Here is a 23,514-nt window from a genome sequence, read left to right on the forward strand (position 1 = left end):
CTATCTATCTATCTATCTGTCATCATCATCATCATCATCTATGTCTCTTGCTATCTATCTATCTATCTATCTATCTATCTATCTATCTATCTATTATATCTATCTATTTATTTCTTGTTACTATCTATCTATCTATCTATCTATCTATCTATCTATCTATCTATCTATCTATCTATCTATGTCTCTTGCTATCCATCCATCCACCCATCCACCCATCCATCCACCCATCCATCCATCCATCCATCTATCTATGTCTCTTGCTCTCTAGCTATCTAGTAGCTATCTCTATCTCTAGGCGGAGGAAAAAGGTAGAGGAATAGAGCAAGGGAGACAAAAGGGAAGATAATGAGCACAGATATACTGTAGCAACTTTCAACGAATCAGAACTCAAGGACAAAGTTCAAATGTAGGCTGGAGGAGCATGAGAGAAACCACGGCTCCCTTTCCCGTCACTTTGAGTCCACGCCCGGGCGCCCGTCTCCATGGAAACCAGACGCGCACTTCTCAGCTCTTTCGCGTCCCTCAGAAGAAGAAGGCGGCGGCGGCGGCGGTGGAGGAAGGGTGGGGAGGGGGGCGAGCGACCGTTCTTCCTTCAGTCGCGTGAGGCCATCCGCGCGCGGTTTGCTCCCGTTTCTCAGAGACCCGCGCTCCACTCGCCAGGCGGCTCCGCTTCCCAGGGAGACGGTTTGGTTTCAGGGGCGGCCGCGGCGGTGGCGTTCATGTCGCGAAGGCGCGTCTCCGCCAGCCCGGAGCTGAGCTGGCGGCAGGATCAGGCGCTGGGCACAACCATGCGTATCGTGCGGGAGCTGGGCCCTACCGCTTTCGTCCTGCAGGAGGAAGACCAGAGGGCGGCGGAGCTCAGGGTAGAAGAGGGGAGAGGGAGGCGGAGGGCAAAGAAACGGGACCCTCGTTCCCGTTTTCACAGCCGGGGATGGCACGCTCGCTCGTGTGGGTGTGGGTGCCAGATTATGTACTTATCTCTTGCATGGCGAACCTGACTCTTCTCCCCCCCACACCCTTCCCCGCTTTTAGCTTCACAATTAATTTTGAAACTAAAAACATACTTCTGAACATGTAGAAAGTGCCTTTTGCTCCTGTAGAGTTCACATCTCAGTTCAACATGTTCCCTTCCCTTAGAAAAGCCTGAATGCTTGAAAGTGAAGAAAAGGATGTTCTGCCCAAACACTGCAATTCATTTATTTTATTTTTTTGCATTTAAGAGTGTCAGTGTTTTCCTTTTTCATACTCATACAGGAAGTTCATAAACCAAGTGAAATAGTGATTATATGCTCACTTTTGTTGATGTACGGATGGATTATAGTGATATTAGAGAAGGGATACTATAGTCTTTTTAGAACCACAACCGAGCCCAAAATTTCTGTTGCTAAGTGAAAAATTTGTTAAATGAGTTTTGACCCAATTTACGACCTCTCTTACCACAGTTGTCAAGTGAATCACTGCAGTTGTTAAGTGAATCTGGCTTCTCCATTGATTTTGCTTGTCAGAAGGTCGCAAAAAGTGCTGACATGATCCTGGGACACTGCAACCGTCATAAATATGAACCAGTTGCCTAGTGTCTGAATTCTGATCATGTGAATGAGGATGCTGCAACGGTTGTAAGTGTGAAAAACAGTTGTAAGTCACTTTTTTCAGTGCTGTTGTAACTTTGAACGGTCACTAAATGAACTGTTGTAAGTTGAGGACTACCTGTATAAGCCTATGGCCAATTCTGTTTGCACTGGCAATACTGCTGATTTGATCTTGTTTTATTGTTCTGAAGATGTTTTCTCTCCCTGGGATGTATTCCTATATCCACCAATCTGTTCTGGACTTTTCCTTCCAGGAGGTGGTCATCTTTGCAGCATCTCTTTATCTGTTCCACATACTATTAAAACACTGATTCCTGTCAACTTTAACTGGTGAAATGATGCACCATGGGAAAAAATTTTCTGAACCTAAGTACTTCAAGTGTCCAAAATCCGGTATCCAGGACACCCATGGATTTGAAATCTCGCAAATTTTATAAAACATTTTATTATAGAAACATCATAAAGTAATTATGACATAATACAAAAGGTTAGAAACATTTTACGTGCTGATGTTTGACTGTGTTATACAGTTCAACATTTAACTGTATAATTTAATTCAACTGATTTAAAAATAAGTTTAGTCCAACCATTCCAGGAAAAGCAAATGATTAATAAAATAAAAATGGGAGGGGGGACCTCTCTGAAATTGCTACCTTATTAACCCAAGGTTGCCTGCTGTGGCTGAAACCATCTCTGGAGATTGCTTGCTTTCTTAATAAATGTGTGCATTTGATTCCCATGTGTTTGGATGTGCCTGCCTATGCGTACATATCTATCCCTACTAGAAATCACATCCTACCAAACAAAAGGCAGGGTAAAGACAATTTTTTAAAAAGGATTAATTGAATGAGTGTCAGTGTTTTCCTTTTGCATACTCATACAGACAGCTCATAAATCAAGAGAAATAATGATTATATGCTCACTTTCATTGGTTTAGGGTTGCATTATAGCAGTATTACTACTAGAGAAGGGTTACTATAGCCAAGCAATACTGCTGATTTGATCTTGATCTGATTAAATTAAAATAAGGTTGGCTATATGTAAAACTAATTGATTACTCATGTGCAATTACTGCTGTTTGCTTTCACGTGCATGAGCCACAAATATTTTTCTTTTCACTGAAGCCCTGTCACTTGACAAGTAGTATTTATCACTGTATAATCATTCCATAAATCTCCTTGCTTTTAATATCCTCTCATCATCATGTATCTATTACCCCATTTAGTGAGAGAATGCTGCTCCATGCAGAAACAAGCACCTGCTAGTAGTTGAAAGGAAAACTCCCTATTGGACTTCTTGCATTGTACTTTGTAGCAAATCTGCTCATTTCTTTTTATCATGCTGCAAGTTAAGGTGCCTACTGGGATCCTATCACATTATTTTTGTGAGTTCTTTTTCTTTTTTTGGTAGATATAAACAGTTTTCTGCTGCCAGTTTCTCTTCAGGGACAGTACTAGTTGCTCTATTCTCCATACTCGCAAGGGATAAAGCTACACATCTTGTGTCATAAAACTTTAGTCATATATCAAACTTCTCAAGTATAGGCTTAACCAATTTTAAAAGTATTAAAAATATAATTCACATTTTCTCCATTAGGCATATTCCGGTTTCCTTCTCGATGAGCAGCTTCAACTCACATTTTGAAATTCTGTTAACACAGATAGTTCTCATTTTACAACTGGCCAGATAGTGACCATTCAAAGTTATGACAGACCTACCTGGTGGCTAGTTATGACCTGGATTTGAAGTTTCGGCAGTCACACTCCCCACTTCACATGACCAAATTTTGGCATTCAGCAGTTAAGCCACATAACCGTAATCATTTGCAGTGTCCCCGGTCTCATGAGTGCATTTTACATCAGTTTTGTTAAAACTGTCATTTACATCTGTTGATTCGCTTAACAGATGTGTTAACTTGACTATCCCAAAAAAGGTCATAAAATTGGGTTGGTAACATGACCGACCTGTTTTATGACTTACAACTTAAACCTTGATGGGCAGGCTCCACTGTCGTTGTAAGTCAAGGACTACCTGTATGAGATTAAAAACTTAAGTTGCAAGGTACTATATATATTCCCTACTTGCAATATAAAATGATTTAAAAGTTGAAAGAAAAAGAATAGAAATAGTGTACGTCTTCTATATAATACACACAGAGCAAAAGTGAGACAATGAACAATGCTTTTCAAATGGGAATTTGATATATGTCACAACATTTCTAGTCTCGAGGAAAAATTTCCCTTGCTGATGGGAGTATCTGATCAATCTGATCTGATTTTATTGTTACACTTTAATAGTTAAACCTATGATTCATAATGTGGAGTGCACACCCTAATCATTGAAACAAACCTGTGTATGTATGTATGTGTATGTATGTATGTATGTATGTATGTATGTATGTATGTATGTATGTATTCTTATAAGGGCCGTGGTTGCGCATTGGTTAGAATGCAGTACTGCAGGCTAATTCTGCTGACTGCTAATTACCCGCAGTTTGGCAGTTCACTTTTCACTAGGCTCAAAGTTGACTCAGTCCTCCATCCTTCCGAGGTCAGTAAAATAAGGACTCAGATTGTTGGGGGCAATGCTGACTCTGTAAACCGCTTAGAGATGGCTGTAAAGCAGTGTATAAATCTAAGTGCTATTGCTTATAGCTTTTCAGAAGTGCATTTTGATGTCATTAATGGACTCCCATTATCTTTTTCTTCTGTTTCATTGAATGATAGATGTTGATACCATCATATATTTGAAAGTATGTGAATATAAATAGATTTTTTTCTGAGAAATAGTCCATTAGAAGATAAATAATAATTGTTACACTATTTCTAGCACTATTATTTCTGTTTTCTAGTACTATTTTAGATACACTGTGAGTAAAATAGACATGATTTTAGTAAATACTGTCTTTCTGCATCTTAGTTTTCATTGTTCTCCATTTTATAAATGGCATAATTATTAAATATGTTTTCTATTGTTTTGGTATAAGGTTTCCCTGGGGAACCCTCATTCATGCAGCTGCTCAGTATTTCTGAAAGAGAAGGACCTTTGTAAACATATCTGCTGGTAAATTATTTTTATTAAAATGTAAAATGATAAAAAAAAATATCATTCTATATTTGGTGTGCATTCTGCAGTGCCTCTTAATGTTATTCATCTTTTTAAAAGTCAGATATTATTCTGCCACCAGGGAGGGAGGAATCAAGATAGGACAAAATAGATAAAAGGACAAAAGATAGGAAAGGAAAGGATGCTGAAAGATGAGAAAAACATGAGTATGAAGAAGATAGAGGCAAGTTATAAAGTTTTCTTCTAGAAAGTTTTAGGTTGATTTTTTTTTAGCATTGGAAGATGAAATGCTCAGGGGATTCATTCAGGACTCAGAGGCACTTTTGGAAATAAAGATAATATTGAAGGTCTGGCACTTTGCAATATTCCATTTTTATTTTTCTTTAATTTAAAAAAGGGATGTGGGAGTATGCATGTACCAAAAGAGGAAATATCTGGTTTGGAAATTCAGTTAAATCTGTCCATCAGGGAAAAGAGAAGATAGCATAAACCAAATACAAGTTGAGGATGAGGGTCAAAATAATTCATCACTTTGTTTGCTATGGGTTACAAGATACAATAAGAAATATGAATGACAGTTGTAAGCAAATACGTTTTCCTAAATTTCATGCAGATGATATGCAACTTTAAGGAATATAGGGAACTGTTTGGCATTTTTTCATAATTGAGCTTATGTTTGTATGTCTTTAAAATTGAAAAGCCAACTGCATTTAAATCGTAAAGTTACTGAATAAATTGTATTCAATTTGTTCTTTTATTTTTAGGTTATTACTAAAAAAGTTCAAACTTCCAAGAGACCATGAATGTAGGTATAGGTTAATCTTGTCCTTTTATTTTCTGTTTGGAACTCATTGCATGGAACATTTGTTTTTGTATTTGTATCCCCCAGAAACCCTGTCTCTATTCCCCGTCACTCAGATGGTCATCCCATAGCTGGCAGTGGGCAACCAGGATTGCTGGGAGGGAGGGCAAGAATTTCCAACAAACAAATGTATTGTATATTTTAGGGCTTCATTATACATATTAACGTTATTTTTTTCTTTTTCAACAGATGCTTTACAGATTGGTTTGTTAGAACGAGAAATTAACTATCTGCTTCAGAATCCACAAGTTGTCCCCCAAGTAAAAATAATTGCCCATTCTGTTAAGAAATTGATAACAGTTGATGATGGGTATGTTAAACAAAAAAGTATTGACAATGAGGATATATGTCCTGTTTGCCAGGATATGCTACTCAAAAAAATGCTTCCTGTCACTTATTGCAGGTGAATTCCTGTTGGATTTTAATTGCTGGGAGATAGTATCATATTTGTAATCATGCAGTTTGACTGATGGCATTTTCTTATACATTTGCAAGAGATCATGTTTGGGAGGAGTTTTAGGATGCATATCACTGCTTCATTTGGACTCATGTCCATAATTCCACTTTGCTCTAGTAGAGGTTTTCCATCTGTCACTGGGCAAAAACTTGCAACTCTCCTCAGAGTGGCCTTGTTTGGCAGGCACTGCTGCTGTGAGTTTGGCAGCAACATTTGGAAAACCACAAATTGATCCCTGGGTAGGCTGCTTGATATTTGGACACACAATTTTCAGGCTCACAAATACATCTAGTACTCTCTGTGAGAGTTTTAGTGATATTTCTCTTCCTGCAGGTTAGATTTTTTTTTTTAAATGTAAACAGCAATCCATGTTGGTTTTCAGGTTACTGTAGGACAGTGGTGGGATTCAGCCAGTTTGCACCACTTTGGCAGAACCGGTAGCTAATTTTTTGTTGCCCAGGCCCAAAATGGACTTCCGGAAGCGGCATCCACACAGAAAACTGGTTGTTCACATATTTGAATCCCACCATAGCTGTAGGATCTATTTTCTAATTCTATTCAAATTAGCCTGAAAACTCATGATTATCAAATTGATGCTGGCTGAGAAAACCCTGCATCACTATTAATAATTGTTTCTTTTTCTAAGTAGATAAATAGGTAAAGTATTCTTTTTTATTTGGAATTCAAACTTTTAGCTTTTCTTCATTAGAAGCAGTCTATGATTCTTTAGTTACCAAATACACACAAATAAAAAAAAGCATTTAAGCATCTTTGATAAAACTGTGTTATCTTCTTTTTGCTTTTATACAAAACAAACAGGATTTCTAAAATAAATTGCTAACCAAATTTTGCTAAATCATGTTATAGATAACTGGCAGAGTTGAAGATGGAATCCCTTGGTCCGCATAGGCTGCTTATGACTTCAATCCTTATTTTGTATTCTCTAGAGCCTGGTCTAGATTATGCCATCATATTTTTATGGCAGATTCTATTTTTAAAATATTTTTTTATCAGTTACAATGTTTTGAGGATTTGGAGTTTCTTTTTTTAATTGTCTTTTTATTTTATTTTTAATTTGGAGATTATTTTTGCTTCATACAACTTTCACATCACGGTCCCAGTGTGGTTTTCTAGTGTTAAAACATTGTCTATCCCTTTTCTAATGGATCACCTTGAATTTCATTAGTTTTAGAAAATTTGTCATTAAGAATTTGATACATAAAATTCCATGATAACAAATGAAAAATAACGTAATTCTAATGAAATTTAAATTTATTAGAATAATTATTAAATCTATTTAAGTTATGTAACATTTCAAAAAATAATGAAGTAAATTTCTTGTACACAGGTTTAGTTGTGGGAACAACATACATATAGTGTGTATGAAAATTTGGATTGATCATCAGCGAGATTTAGAGAAAAATTCTTTAGTGAAGTGCCCTCTATGCAGGGAAAATTTTGCCCCACTGAAGCTTATCTTGGAAGAATTCAGAAACTGCAAAAAACTTGTTACTGCAGCAGAAAAACAAAGTCTTAACAAACACCTTGGAATCCCTTGCAATAATTGCAGAGTACTACCCATTGAGGGAAATTGCTACAAGTAAGCATTTAAGACATTTAAGTAGTTATACCTGAATTAATTTATTTGTAATGTTTTAAACATTTTTTTCTGTAAGGAATCAAAGATGTAACCTTTGTGATTATTATGAGTAGCCATATGTCAATTGTTGGCTCAAATTTTCATCTTATATATTTAGATAATGCCACATCTCAGAATTGTTTTATGAAAAGTTTATTGGTGAAAATCTTAAGCTCACTCACTGCCTAGTAGCACCCAGAACAACTAGCTCCCTAGCAAAAAGGTGTAACAAAACTCTACTTTATCTGTGACTATATATCTTGAATCATAGGGCTCAAGTTTTATTCACATTAATAATTTCAGTTTATATAGTTAGCTAGATGAGGTTTCCATTAAGAATATTAAAATTCAATGTGACATTTGTAACTATTTTTTAAAGCTCTGTAATAGGAAATGATTAGACTCTAGTTTCTTTAAAACTATGGTTGACACTAAAAATGTAAACATTTGGTTGTACAATTAATTTTAATGTTAATTATATATTTATACAATAGCATACTGTCAGACACTCAAACCATTCTCAGACAGACACTAGGTGGTGTTTTTCTTCTGATTTAATTGATACTCTTGATCAGACATGTCAAACTCACGTCACACGACGTATTGGAATTTTTCTCCCATTGCTGGTAATGGGGTGGGCGCGGTTTCCTCGTGATGCATCCGGCCTGTGGACCGGCAGTTTGACACCCCTGCTCTTGATTCATTGAGGAAAAATAATTTTGATATACATTATACCAATTAAATCAGAAGGAAAAAAAGACTTTTGCACCACCTAGTGTCTGTTTGAGAATATTTTTTTTTCAATTTTCTTGATTTCATCTGAAGAAAATATAAATCAATTTATTGATAGCATCCAAGAGCATGAAAAGCTTCTAAACTACTGTGGGCATTGCACTATTTCAGTACGTAATGCAAGATTGTACATTTAGAGTCAAGTCTTCCCATCTTAGCACAGGTGTCCACAATGGACCACAGTCATGAAAAAAATGAGGCCATTTCATCCTATTGTCATTGCATTCTGACAATTTGGTGCAAGTACAGAAGTCATAAAATTGGTGCCATGGCGTCATGAGCCAGGTTTCTTCACTTTCCGCTCAGTTGCCCCTCTGCAAATGCATATGCTTATTAATTAGAAATTTTAGCTTGTTAGCCTATTTTATTTTAAAGTAGAACATTTCTTTAAATCAAATAAGATTTGTATAAATGTTATTATTAATATTAATATTATTATTTCAAGGTGTACTGAATGTAGTAATTATCATCTATGCCATGGATGTTTTCAAAGCTTTTGCCATCCGTCACATATTTTTGCTTTCCGAGAGGTATAGTATAAATTCCCTTCCTTTAAAAAAAAAAAAAAATTAACACAGCAATTTAAAAAGCAAGCATTGGTAATGGAAACTTAATTCTTTCTATCATGCCTTGTCTGCAAATCAGTTTTATTGAAGAATGATTCAGTGATTTTATTTTCTTTTTTTTCAACAGTCATGACTAATTCTGTATTGTAGTCCAAAAATCAAAATAAAGATGAGATCCTAAGCACTGTGTCAATCCAATAAGGATCTCTCTGGTTAGGAGTGTTTACATTTGAGTTGATATGCATGTGAGATGTTATGCTACAGCAAGCAAGGTTAATTTGAAGCTTTCTTCTTTTAGCTGCTTTCCTTTTCTGGATAGAATATTGAGTTTCCTTTCAACCAGGTCCTTGGTTAACAGCTGTGGTGCTTTTAATTTAACCAGTGGCCCACTAGCCTAGTTCAGTGTATGTGTTGAGCAGTACAACCTCTCCCAAATCCTGAGTTGAGCATCCCACTACTGGTTGTGGAGAATTCATAGCCTCTGAAGAAAACAAGGCGTTCTAATGAACACAATGGGGATGAAATATAGCTTTTTTAAAAACAATATTTTCCCAATTATCCTTCCTCCTGTGACCTGCTACCTTCTCCCTAAAATGAGAGTAAATATTCTGTGGCAGTTGATGTAGCTTTCTATAATTCTCTGGGAAAAGCAAGGTGTTGGTTGTGTAGAAATGCAGCTTCTCAAGTCATGCATCGTAAATGCCTCTCTATCTGCTTCTCTGGAAGTAAGGATGAGAAGAAAGTGTTATCTATGTTTGATCACTCCTTCATGGGCAGAAGATGTTAAAAATCATGAATCCTAGAATATAATTCTAAGGATTAATGGAACTGAAACTTTATAAAATAAGCTATTTGATCTAGTTCACGAGTGTCAAACTTGCCACGTCATGTGACACATTTTGACGTATCACAACTTTTTTTGCATTGCCAGAGCTGGGGTGGGTGTGGCCTCCGTATTATGCAACCGGCCCACGTGCCGGCAGTTTGACACCCCTGATCTAGTTCAAAAGATATGTCATATGTGCGTAAATGTGTAAAAGTATTTCAAAAAAAAGCTGGCTTTTCATCCTGAAGACTTCAATTGATGAAAGCTTTGTAGAATTTATTTACTGTTTTGCTTGGGGATTTTTACCTCTTGTTTAACCTGCCTATAATACTGATAGTCTTGATAGGCCTTGGTGCAGTTTTATTTGCTCATGTAACATACATAATTTTTCCTCTCTTCTGTCAGGAATACTGAGACCCAAACAGACTCAGCCCAAATGAAGTTTATAACTTACTAATACAATCCTGAATCAGAATTATTTATACAAAGTGGATTCTGCCATCCTATTTGACCTTCTTTTTTCAGAGCCTGTGTTCTACTTACTAATTAGGATAAACTGTTAGCCTATGCCAGTGATGGTGAACCTTCTAGATACTGAGTGCCCAAAAACCGGCCCCATCCCGCCCTGGCCCCCGCTCCGCCCCTGGTCCCACCCACTCCGGCCCCACCTGTCCTACCCCCACTCCGCCCCCGCACACCTACAGGGCCACTCACTGCCTCCATGGTCAGCTGCAGATCAGCCAGGCGACCCAGCAGCGCCATGGTGGCCACGCCCTCTGCCTGCGCCCCGCAGCATCAACTGCACGAGATGGGGCGCGAGGGTGGAGTCTTGTCCCCACTGTCCGGCTGCCATGTCCTTGGTTGCGCTGCTCTGCCTGGGCCATGCCCAGGCACAACTTTCCTCCAAAGGGGCTGTTGGGGAGGGGGCCACGGGGGAGTCGGAGCTGGGGCGACGGCACACGTGCCCACAGAGAGGGCTCTGAGTGCCGCCTCTGGCACGTGTGCCATAGGTTTGCCACCACTGTCCTATGCCATCAAGTTGGTATCAACACTTAGTGATCATACAATGTGTGATCACTCTACCTTTTCCTGGATAATCTGTCCCAACTTGGCTTTTTGCATCTTCCCATGGTCTTTATCATCACTGTAACTGAGTCCATTCACATTGTTGCTGGTTTTTCTCTTCTCTTCTAAGCAAAACGTGCAGCAGCGATCTGAGAAATTAGCAATTATTCAGCTTTTTTCCCCCAAGTATCATCTTTCATGATTTTTTCTGCTATCAATTTTACTGAAATGATAATTGTTAATAATTCCCTTTAAGCAATCTGTCCTATTGCTTGGTTTCTTTATATCTCTGCTTCAGAAAAGGAATCAGAGATGGAAATCATTTGAACCAAAAGTGCAACTGTCAACAACAGAAGAAAACCTGAAGATTAATCCAGAAGAGAAGTTTAAAGAAGAAAAAAACAAGGAACCGTAAGATGAAAAATTGAATGAAATCCACTTCAGTGGTTTTTAATTAAAAAAAACTTAAGGAAGGACACGTATGATTTAAGAAAGCAGTGATATTAATTATACATTTTAATCCCTTTTATTTTAATGTTTCATGGTATTTATAAAGAATTGTAATTTATTCCCAATGGGCTTCCACAGTTGCAGTGAAACAAACATTCCTGTATTATTATTGACATAACACTTTTTGTTATGCATCAGCCTGGAGTATTTATAATGAAATCCATTAGAAATCTTTCATTTTTATGATTTTAATTCTTTCTAACTAAAGGTAGCCCTGAGCTTACTTGCTCATCATGCTCGCAAGTGGTGATGGCCATTAAGTGAAATGATCTTGCTTAACAATCCCCACTCCCTGCTCTCCTTGATGCAGTTTTTAAATGACCACAGAGGATGAGAACTGGAGCACAAGATGCCTCAGATAGCAGAGGCACTGGGAGGCCTAGCACAAGCGCCCCCTGCCCCAGGGCTTCCACACTCTGAGACACCCTGTGCTCCACTTCCTGCCCCCTGGGATCCCCACAGCCCTTGGGCCTCCTTCCCCTTTCCCGCGTCCCTGCACGCCTTTCTTTTCCCCTTCATATCCCTGCAGGGCTGGGGCCTCTTCCCCACTCTCCGTCACAATTGCATACTTACGTTTCAAAGAACTCTGGAGCTCAGGAGGTTAGGGTGGGAAAGGAGGACAAGGCACACCCGTTGGTAGCCACATAGATCGCTGAGCCAAAGCAATTTGCAGCTGTGTGATTGCAGAAGCGCCAATGTGGAAAAAGATGGATCCTTGTGGGATCCAAACAATGGAGAGGCTTCCTTTGCTTTGCTGAAGCAAAGCAAATCTTTCTGTTCCCTCCCCAACCTCCTGAGCTTTGGAGATCAATGAAACATAAGTAAGGAGGAGCGTGTGGGACCCACAGGGGTGGGAAGCAGGCCTAAGATGTGTGGGGACCCAGAGTGGGGGATGTGGATGGGAGTTAGGTGAGAGATACTGCAGCATCCCTGCAGTTGGTTGTAAGGGTGAATGACCACAGGAACGCTGCAGTGGCTGCAGTGGTCGTAACTTTCAGACCAGGTCGTAAATAGCCTTTGGAGGTGTCTGCTGTAACTTTGAATGGTTGCTAAGTGACCAAATGTAAGTAAGGACTACCTGTACAATCAGCACTGTTTGCATTGTTTCTTTAAAATAAGATTTTAAAATCAGATAGATGGGTAAATTCATATGGAATAGATACTCTGTTACCTCTCTTTCAGATTCAGCTGCATACCACAGCAGGTCCTGAACTCAATGCCCAATATAGTGATTAGGAAGGGCAGCCCTTTACTTGATCCAGGTTTACAGTGTAGACTCTGTTTGAAGATATTCTGCCTTGGTCAAGTTTCAAGGACCTTACCATGTAATCACAAGGTAAACTGAAGATACACTTGAACAGGAGCTTAGTTGTTTTTCTGAAACCCAGGTTAATTTCTGATGCAAGATTTTTCAAGCCATTGCAAAAACATAAAATGTGTAATATAATGTGTAATATAATAAAATGTAAAGCCTGCATGCTGCTGTGGTATACCTTTTTGATTATTATTTTGCATTGAAACAGTCTCTATAGAGTCAGCAAGCAGAGTCGAGTCTGGTATCTGAAACATTTATTTGTGAAATCAAGAAATTCTGTTTCGATCTTTAGTGTTGAAGTATCAAGACTCTTGTCTACCACAATTCCCGATTTTTAGAACTAGAGACACAACAACTCCCAGAATAGTGCTTCAGGATAAAATAGCGCCTTTTTCACAATCAGATAATATTTATAATTTCTAAACATTCCTTTGGTGTTAAGATACTGTATTGTGATAACTACTTTGGATTTTACTAAATTCAGGTTAGTACAATGCATGACTGTGAGTCAAGTCCTGCCTCAACCATGTAAACTCACTGGATGAGTTTGGAACAGTCACATTCTCATCCCAACCTGTGTCACAGAGCAGCTGTGGGCATACAATGGCGGATCCCCATATGCTCTGCCAGGTTGGGTATGAAAATCATTAGTCTCTGCAGATATAGCTGTAAATGCTCAGTGGTTTTTGAAGATTAGTCTAAATATTAGCTTAAGTTTTCTTTTTCCTGCATTTTTATATCTTCCTTTGTATCCAGTTTTTGTTGCTTCTTTCTCTTTGTTTTCTTCCTTTCTCAGTATAGGTCCCTTTTCCCATCACCATTTTCTTGTTTTTCTGCTACTTTGGCTATAAGGAAAAACCGAAATATGCATTTGTATACTATTCCATTTTATGTAGGAGAGAAAATGGTTGGAATATGTAAGCCAGGCTCAATTATTTCTGTAAATAAGTTACCTTATTTTACAGGGATTTTTAATTCATTAATATATGCTTATTTTGTCCTATTTGTGCTGTTTAGGAAGGCACAGGGGGAGGGGGGAGAGACAACGCAGTGATACTGTACATGTAAGGATATATCTGCACATATATAGATTGGGAAAGCTCCAGCCACTGGCAACTCTTAAACTGACAAGATAGGGAAGCTACAGTATATACCCATCCCACTAGATTCAACAAAAGGCACATACTTCAGGTCCTTTCTGTTAAAAAAACTATGATTGGAACAATGCCTTTTCTGTCACAGCACCTTGTGACATAATCCCATTAGATTGGCCCATCCCTGTCTACCTTTCATAAAGCATTGAAGAACTGGATGTGCTCCAATGTTGGCTTTTACTTTTTTGAGAGGTTGGGGGGGGGTTCACCCCTTAATATATTTTTCTTTTTTTAAAAAAAATAAAAATCTTAAACATGTTAGCCACCCATAGTCACATTTGCAAGATGGGCAGCCATGTAAATCAAATAAGTAAATATTTATTGGAGTAAATTCAGCTGTTACTTCACTTCCTCAGAATCCATTATAAACTTGGCTATGGCTGTGTGGCTATTCTTAACATGAGCAAGATTTACTTACGTATTTTTCAGTTATTATTTTCTATTTTCAGATGTTTTTAGTATCATTAAAGAGTTGGCAGAAGTCATTTAGTCCAATTATAGGCTTTGCAGGAATCCAAATTCAAGCATCCCAGACAAATGGCAATCTAGCCCCTGCTTGAACACGTCCAATGAATGGAGCCTTTTCCTTCTCAAAGTGACTGGTTCCCTTTAGGAAGCTTTTCATTCAGAATCTGCCCCCCTCTAAGTTAAACCCAGTATCTCGTGTCCTGCAGTCAGGAGTAAGTGAAAATAACTTTTCAGATATTTGAGGAATGTGACCATATTCTGCACTCTTTCAACACGTTTTTTATTTCAGCCTTGCATCCATTTGTTATTCAACCTATACTTAAACTAGCCTATTGGAATAATTTATATAGTATTTTGCTGAATCTAAGACCCATTGTATTTACAACAGTTCTACAGACAGTGATCAGTGACTACTAACTTTATTTCAAAACCTTCTAAATTAGCTTTTATTATTCTTAGCATCCCTCAGTAACCTGAACTCATTTTCAGGTGATCATTTTAAGCTTTTGAATACATAAAAAGGCAATTTATATTGCTTCAAAGGAAGTAAGTCAACAACTTCCTGGTTGTTTCCTAGCAAGTCCAATAGACCTTAACTAACAATTATCTTAAAATGCACGACACAAGAGATAATATGAATGTTAGCAGACATCAGAGATGTCTCTTCAATCATGGAATTCAGTGTCTCAAGAACTGAATTCAGTGTCTCATACACCTGAACTGCCATTCAGAGACCATTCAGTGTCTCAAGAACTGAATGGCAGTTCAGGTGTATGATTTCATTTCACATGCAGTATTTGACTCGTGCAAGATACATAAATAATGTTGGCAGAAAATTACCAAAGCTTAATACATTATGTATTTTATTCAGTTCCACAGAAAATGCATTGACCGTTGGCTGCAGAAAGAAAATGCATGTCCTATTGATGACCATGTTGTATATAATCCATTAACTTGGGAGACGGCAACAAGCAAAGACAAAGTAAATCAATTAGGGTCTCAAGCAAAACATTTCCTTGCAAAACAGTCTGGGCTGGATCTTTTTATACCAGGTACTGGATTGTCCATCAAACAAATAAAGCCTCACCATGTCATGGAGGTATCTCAAAGTAGTTTTCAAGGAAACTGTAACAAGAAAACAAATTCTGCAGCGACTGAGCAAAATTTAACATTGAATGGTTTCAGCTATCCTTCTACCAGAGATGCTGGTTCTAGCTTGCTTAACACTCAAAAACCAAAACATTTGAAATTTTCTAGACATATAAAGGGTTTAGTCCTTATTCCAAAGGCTCATGCTGATAAATTTACAGATAAAGTAGTTGGTACTGATTTAAGATTATGTGCAAATTATAAAACAGATTAAAATTAGAACGCTACAGATTTTTTAAGAAAATAGATTACATTGTAGTTATTTTGATGTACAAAGGATCCAGATGCTTTAGTTTTTTATATAAATGTTTAAAAAATAGTGTGAAAATTATTTTACTTGGTTTGATAGTCAATAAAGTTTTACATAAAATAGTGTTTATCACCATAAAAAGTCTTTTGAGGTTTTTTTGGCTCCAGTAAATTCAAATTTTCTTTAAGTCTAAATATCTAAACTACACTTTTGAATACATAAAATAAAATATATTCACCTATTTGTCCCAAATGTTTCTTAAGTGATTTAAACTCTAATTAAACTGTAACTACACATTTCTGTGGATTTTTTTGTTTTTTTGCTGCATTTGGTGACTTTAAATGACTAATAATGTTAATCTAAACCAAGTTTATACTTATTAGCATCTTCAGTGTTTATGTCCCTCAGAAGATAAAGAGATGATTAATAAAAACATTTACCGTAAATGGTAGTTTCCGGCGTATAAGACGACGTTCTAGGAATGCGGCCCAGCTATAAAGACGGGGGTCGTCTTATACGCCGGGTCGCCTAATACGGCGGCATATACGGTACTCTTTCTTGCTGATAGAAGTGGAATATCCTACAAAGAGATAAATTGCTCTTGTAATGGCATTGTAAAAAATGTTTTATTTAATTATGAATGGTAACTCTAGTATAAACCAGCAAATTAATGTAATAGGAAATATTGCTTTTATAATATGAACAATAAATAGCAGGTATAGCAAAACATAGACCAAACAATTTGGATGTACAATTTCAATGGTCTACAAACTGGAACAAATGTTTTACAAAACTGCCACCCATATTAATATGTTAAAAATACAAAAAGCTGGTACACAGAAATATAAACATCCCTGTATATAGGAACTTGATTGGAATTCTTGGGAAAAATATTTTCCCTGTTTGCAGAAAAGCCACTAGTTGTTGTTCCATTGTCATATTCCAATCTTGAGTTGTGTAAAAGGCCCTAAGTATTATCCTGTTACTTCTTTCAATTCATGTTAATAAAGAGCTGTACATATTTTGGATCGCTCAAGTGCTGTCATTACTAAATTTAATATTTGGGATGTTTTTTTAAAAAAAACCTCAGAATATGGATGAAAATCAGAATGTTGGATTTGAACTGATGCACTAGTAACCCATGCACATTTAAGAACCATATGCTATATTCAAAGAGATATTTTCTTTTATGGAGAAAACACCATATATGTTCAGGGTGTACACAGAGAATTGCAAAGTCACCATGATCATTGAACAATGATAGAACAAAGAGTAAAATAATGGGGATACTTGAACCAGTCATTCATATGTGCCATTTCATGTCATGAGCTGATCTTCTAACCAAGATTATAATTAATACTAGAACATCCATATGACTAGATTTCCAACTCTCAGTATAATGGGTTCACCATGCATGACTGTCAAGCCTGTCACAACCCTTTAAACCTAAGATTATTCATTATTACCAAGCTTGTCATTCTGAAGAAGCGGCATCTCCAGGTATTATGTAATGTTGCCTAGCTCACTTCTTGAAGCATGGCATCTTAACAATTTCTGCAAGCTGTTCCTTTCAAGAGTCCCTGATACTGGTATTCACTTGTATAGCCATGCAGTGAATGGCTGTAACACATACTCCATGAGACGCAATAATCAATTTGTTTTTTTAAAACAATCAAGAATCACAAGGTTATTGGTAAGATTTTTTTTTTAATTAAACTTAACAGTGTCTTATAAATTTTAAGCTATAGACAATCCATTGGCACTGCAGTAGTTGCACAGACATGAACAGCTGCTACTGGTAGGAAAATGTAAAAATAAAATGAAAAGGATCAGCACAAATAAACCATAAAACAAATTTAAAATATGCTGTGAGAAAAGAGTCCTTATTATTTACAACATAAATCGAGTAAGTAAAGACTAGACTATTTCTGCAGTGGATTAGATTATCAACTTTACATGATTCAGTGACTAGTCTTAATTAGTACTGTGAGCTTCTTTTGAAAGAAACCACTCTGCATTTCTTTCCCTTAACACAGTGTTTCCCAAACTTGACAATTTTAAGGCATGAGGACTTCAACTCCCAGAATTCCACAGCCAGCAACGCTGGCTGTGGAATTCTGGGAGTTGAAGTCCACATGCCTTAAAATTGTCAAGTTTGGGAAACACTGCTTTAACACAAAGCACTACGGCAATATGAAAGCGGCACAGCACATGTGTGAGAAAGCATCAAGCTAGTCTCTAAAACAGCAACAATGGAAAATGGGCTGCCTGCTTTGGTGGTGGGTAAAAACAATTGCATTGAATGATAGCAAGAGGGGCAAATTTCAGGCCTCTCCTTGGCAGGATGAACAGGTGGGCCCCAATGCAGCAAGACTGAACTAAATGATGTTGTAATCTTAATGGCCAATTTTGTAAATCCAGAGTCTAAATTTATCTAAATAACATTGCTGAATATTACATGGGGTTGGAATTGCTGAATATTCAGCAGTTCCTCTATTAGAGAATATCTCAACTTTTAATAATAGATGTCATAAAGGGCTAATTTCAGTGGTGACTGTTTCCATGTCTATTTCCAGATACTGTTCTAGCCATTGCAGCTCACAAAATGGGATTCCCAATACAAACTATACTCTTAAGATTGTAAGCATATGTATATTTACTTATTTAGTAGGAAATTCCATTCAACTATAAAGAATTTCCTTCTGAATAAGCATGCATAGAACTGCTCTGTTAACATGCATGCAATACGGTAAAACTGAACCAATATGACATAGAAATACATTTTTAAAAAAACACACAAAAAATCTATATATGCTGAAGAATTACACACCAGTATATTTTAAAGAACAGTGTATTACAATTGGGAAATGTACAATTATTTGACAATTCTTTTTGTAAAATTTTCAAAATTAGTTTAAATTTCAGCCAATACAACTAATTGATACAAAATGCTAAAAATCAATTATTTCAGAAATACTGATTAGGGATTAAAGGGAACAATACCATCAAAAATTTACCAGGCATAATTCTATCAGTGCTGTTAAAATATAAAATGGCAAAAACATTTTTTGTTTGAAAATTGTTTAATATTCCAAAATGCTTAAAATGTCTGGTACTATTTCAGTGCATGTGTCACATATGAAGGGAAATGCACTTATTTTCTGAAACTGACTTCCAAAAATATTTTTAGTTACATTATATTTAAATCATTAATATATCTCCCACATACCCAGAGAGACATTTGTGCTTAGATTAAAATCTGAAATTAGTCTTACCGTTTCATGCACACTCTGGTAAGAACCAATAATGTAGTGAACAATTAAAGAGATAGATTTTTCTGATCTGTATCACCAAGCTGCAGATGAGACAGTAAAACATTTGAATATAAAATGTAAATAGTATTTAAAAAAAAAAACCTTTGGATATACTACTATTGTAGGATTCAATGCAAGAACAGGATAACAAATGAGCTTATCATCTCTAGGCAGCCAATTAGTATTGGTTCAATTTATCTCCAAACTGAAGAAAATGTCCATCTTGTCTCATATGTTCTGTAAGCACATACATATTTTCATTTTAAAAATCCACTACTGCAGATTATGGTATGCATTATTACACTAGTCCAGTAAAAGTGATCCAAATCCTTGGGGGATCTGTTTATCTCTTTCCCATCAGTTCATACACAATGGCCTGCAAATAAGTAGAAATTCAAGTCGCATAAGTTAAGATAAACCAACTAGAATATTTTACTCAAAATCCATTATTTCTGTATCATTGTGCCTTTTGAAGTTCCATTTTTTTCCTCACTTTTTTTTTTAAGAAAAGCAAACCCAAAACATAGGTAATTGTGCAGCTCCATACTATAATCTTTCAATAAAAGTTGTGCCATTCAGAACTACTCCATTTTTGTTTGGGCAAATCTTTGATTTTGATTAAAATGTTACTATCCTCCCAACCATAGTAACAAATTTATGAAGGCCTTTTTATTAATTATATAATTCATTTCTCTATATTGTTTCAGAACAAAAGAGCTCTATGGAAATATTATTAATGATCATATATAATTAAAAGTGATTCTCTGTCCATTAATAAATCTGAAGCTTCTAACATTTAATGTTAGATATTTAGCAAGGTAGGGTATTTTCTGTTCATGCTTAGAAAGACCATTGCCTTGCTATAAGTTGGAGCATGATTTCTGTGCCACCTGTCCACCATGAACCTATAGTTCCTGATATCCAGATTTTGTATTTATTTCGATATGAAGGAGACAAATGAGTTTTGAACTGAAAAAGTAGGGTGGCTAACGTTTCAACCTTGATTTCAAAGGCTACAACCTTACTGCAATAAAAATGAGCCAGTCCTCAAATGACGGTGAGATGATGAATGGAAAAGGACGTAAGAAAAGCCCCTAGTTGGCGTGTTTAATTTTACTTTGACTTGAGGAACTTTCTGATAACAAAATTAGTATCGTTAGATTTTCTAGCTGATTGCAAAAATCAAAATGCTGGAAAAATACTTTGGTTAACAGGATTCTCTAGCAAGATAATTCACTTAGGGATATCTATTTTTCTCTTAGCCAAAAATGAATTATCAGCAACACGTTTATTATTCAAAAAACAAATGAACATTTGTGTGTTTGTGTACATTTCTTTCTTCTAGAGTGCTTTCTTTTATATTTCATACAATCCTTCATATAATCAGTGTTTTAACTCTTACAATGAATTCTATGCCTAAGGATGGCTGTTACCCTACAGGCCAAATCCCAGTTTCCGTTCAATATATATACAGAAGCCCCAATTGATAGTCCCTGAACATGTTTATAGTGCACAACCTAGTTAGGACACGTTAGATACTTCTAGTGAATGGTAAGTCAGTTGATAAAGTACACTTGTTATGTTTATTACAAAGATATAATGTACAATTGTCAGGCATGAAATTTTACTTTTGCCCTATTTGCAGAAATGGCTAGTGCCATTTAACATTTGGCCATTCTAATGCCTATTTGTTAAGTCCTTCTTCCATCCCCAAATATGTTCACCTCCCATTTTTACACCAATTCTTCTACTTAAAAGTATCTCCTAACTCATCAAATGTAAATGTCTTGTAATTTCAGGTAGAGATGTATGCATTTTTAGCTTTTAATTGTGGATGCTTTTATGTGAAACAAGTTCCACTGAAATCAACAGAACCTATTTCCAAGTAACTATATTTAGGGCTATAATATGTTTATTTCAGAGGTCTCCATGTAGATTCCAAAATCCATATAACTTTCATTAAGAAAGGCTTATCTATACATGTTGGAATCCTTCTCCAGGGAACTTTCCAAAATTTTCCATTTTGCATACTATGAAACTATGGTGTTCCCCTTTATTTTGTCTGCCTCAGAGATTTACTCTCAGATTAGAAAATTTGGGTATAACGAAGAGGTCCCACCATCCCCATTTTTTCATTAACAAATTACAGATATGGCTAAATTTAATTCCAACAGATTTCAACAGTTCATAAGCAACAATTGACTTTTATGACTTATGAGAAAGCTAGCTGAAAAGGGAGGCACATTATCAAGTTAATACCGCATTTCTTTTGTCTTTTTAAGGCTAGTACAGAATGCTGTTTCTGGTGGAAATATCTAAAAAGGCATCTTTTTGGCCATGTTTACAATGGCACACATTGTGAGCATAAAGGGCCAAACTTTGCCTTTGTTACAATAATATAAATCCAGCTATCCTAAAAATGGAGCACAATTTGGCTCAATACAAATTGGAATGGCAGAAGTCTTCACACTGGAAATACCTTCTGGATAACAAGTCCTTAATTTTCCCTCCCCCACCAGAAAGAGCTACATAGGAATTACGGTGAGGCAGGATGTTATGTTAGATACGAAATAAAAAGATCTCCTATCAGCATTTAGATGAAAAATACTATACTACCCAATATCAAACCATATTATGACGATGTCCATTATCAGATACTATAGTTGCAAAAATAACACACACTTGCTATCTATGTATGCTTTTTTTCCTAAACCAACACAATTTGGTATCAACAAATCCTATTCCTTGCCAGTTGTCTAATTTCAAAGCAGCTAAATGAGATACCATACTGGTGTCTTTTAGAGAAAGCATATATGTCCTTGCAGATACACCACAGAATAATTTTTCAGGTATAGTTTTACTAAAGTCCTGAAATTATAACAACTGTTGAAAGCAAGATGAGCTGGTTTTCAGAAAACAATACTCCTTATGAAGGTGTAATCTGCTCTGTGTCTTAAAAAAGCAATGTCACCTAAATCTGACTGCCCCACTGAAAATGACCAGTGCAAATTTACAAATAAAACGACAGAGGAGGTACAGTCTACAGGACATGAAACAATCAGAAGATAGACATCACTGTAATGTTAATTTATTGGAATGAGTGGTCTCTCCTCTCTCTTTTTCCAGATATTTGTTTTGCTTTCTGTCTTAGTTAGACGTGGTCTTCCCTGTTTCTTCCCAGGGGGAGGGCTGGCCTCATGCTTTTTTGCCTTGTTTTTTCTTCTCGGCATCTCTTCCAGGAGCTCTTGCTTTATGATGGGGTCATTACCTCCTTCTGGCATATGCTTCACAGCTTGATCCTCAGGGGTTGAAACCCTGGTCCCACATTCACTGGTACTCAGATCCAAGTCTTCTGGGTAAAGTATCTTAGATTGCTGCGTGCTTTTAATAAAGGTTTTCTCCCTCTCCAATTTTCGACTTGGGTTATGCTCATTCATGTCCACACCTGAGTCTAAGCTAGTATCATTGCTCTCAGTCTTCCTGCCCTTCTTGAGATCAATGAATGAATGCCTCACTTGAGCTATTGGTTTGCCATCTAGCGACACAAACCATGCTCTTGGATGTGGACACTGTTTTCCTTTGGAAAGCTCCAATAAGGTTTGCTCTGAAATGCCCTGAAGTTCTGATGAAAATGGTGTCATCACCACAGCTTCATTTAACGTTCCTGGGACAGAAACCGACTCCAGCAAGCTACTAGTGTAGCGGCCCCAGTTGGCAGTCTGAGGGGACAAGCCTTGTTGCCTATCTACAGCAACTGTTTCATCTCTGGAAGTTGGTTCCTGCAAGAGAACGTGCATTGGCATTTTGGGCAATGTCTGGGTATAATTTTCATGACTCATACTCTCCATCACAGGGGTGTAGACTAACTGTCCTTTTCTTGGTAAAGTAGCTGACTTTGCAGCATGCAATTGCTCTTGGGAGTGAAATAGCTCAGATGTTTGAAGCATAGCACCAGGCTGGCTATAAAGATGCATAAGTTGTTCTGGGAGGGAAGAGAGCCCATAAATCTCCTCGGTCATTGGGAGATACTGATTCTCCTCTTGTGCATTTTGGGAAGGGGGAAGACTTCCCTTGAGGTGTTTCACTGGCGGAAGGTGTCTCAAATCTGTTTTAACTTCCAAGGGCTGAGGTGAGCTCCTATGTTGGAGATTTTTACCAGAGAATTGGTACGGAGTACCTTCTGTGTAAACTTTAAAATTGTCTTGAGCTTTCCTCTCCTCACCTTCAGCTGAAACCTGTCTCTGGGGGCTGTAAGATGTTACTTTGGGTGAATATAATCTAGATTTGTCCTCTGGCTTCAAAGATCCTTTGGCTACACTGATATGATTCATGTGAGTTGTTGAAGTTGTTTGGTCTTTTTTTAAAATGTCTAGTTTAGTTGGACTTTTCTTTCTCTTTTTTGGACGACCACATTTATCCCTAAAAAAAGAAGCAAAATAAAAAAAGAAATATTAAAACTATGCTTTAATGTATATCTATGCAATTAGTAATA

The 23,514-nt window shown here is 36.9% G+C and overlaps 2 protein-coding genes across 2 annotated transcripts in view; one reads left to right on the forward strand and one right to left on the reverse strand.

The window, feature by feature from the left end:
• The first annotated feature begins 583 nt into the window (after positions 1-583).
• Positions 584-19,123, forward strand: ZSWIM2 (zinc finger SWIM-type containing 2). The gene is made up of 9 exons (XM_039349967.1): positions 584-863; positions 4,576-4,652; positions 5,420-5,460; positions 5,707-5,920; positions 7,323-7,574; positions 8,851-8,935; positions 11,161-11,273; positions 12,555-12,708; positions 15,181-19,123. Exons 1-9 carry the CDS (start codon positions 720-722, stop codon positions 15,670-15,672), a joined length of 1,572 nt encoding a protein of 523 aa, XP_039205901.1. The 5' UTR covers positions 584-719; the 3' UTR covers positions 15,673-19,123.
• Positions 19,124-19,515: 392 nt separating this feature from the next.
• FAM171B (family with sequence similarity 171 member B) overlaps positions 19,516-23,514 on the reverse strand; it is a 36,568-nt gene continuing 32,569 nt past the window's right edge. The window contains exon 8 of the mRNA XM_039349966.1: positions 19,516-23,441. Coding sequence (XP_039205900.1) covers positions 22,106-23,441 — 1,336 coding nt within the window. The 3' untranslated portion in view covers positions 19,516-22,105. The remainder of the gene's footprint in view (positions 23,442-23,514) is intronic.

Source organism: Crotalus tigris, unplaced genomic scaffold, assembly GCF_016545835.1.
Source record: "Crotalus tigris isolate CLP2741 ecotype Arizona unplaced genomic scaffold, ASM1654583v1 scf7180000018304.516572, whole genome shotgun sequence".
Lineage (NCBI taxonomy): Eukaryota > Metazoa > Chordata > Lepidosauria > Squamata > Viperidae > Crotalus > Crotalus tigris.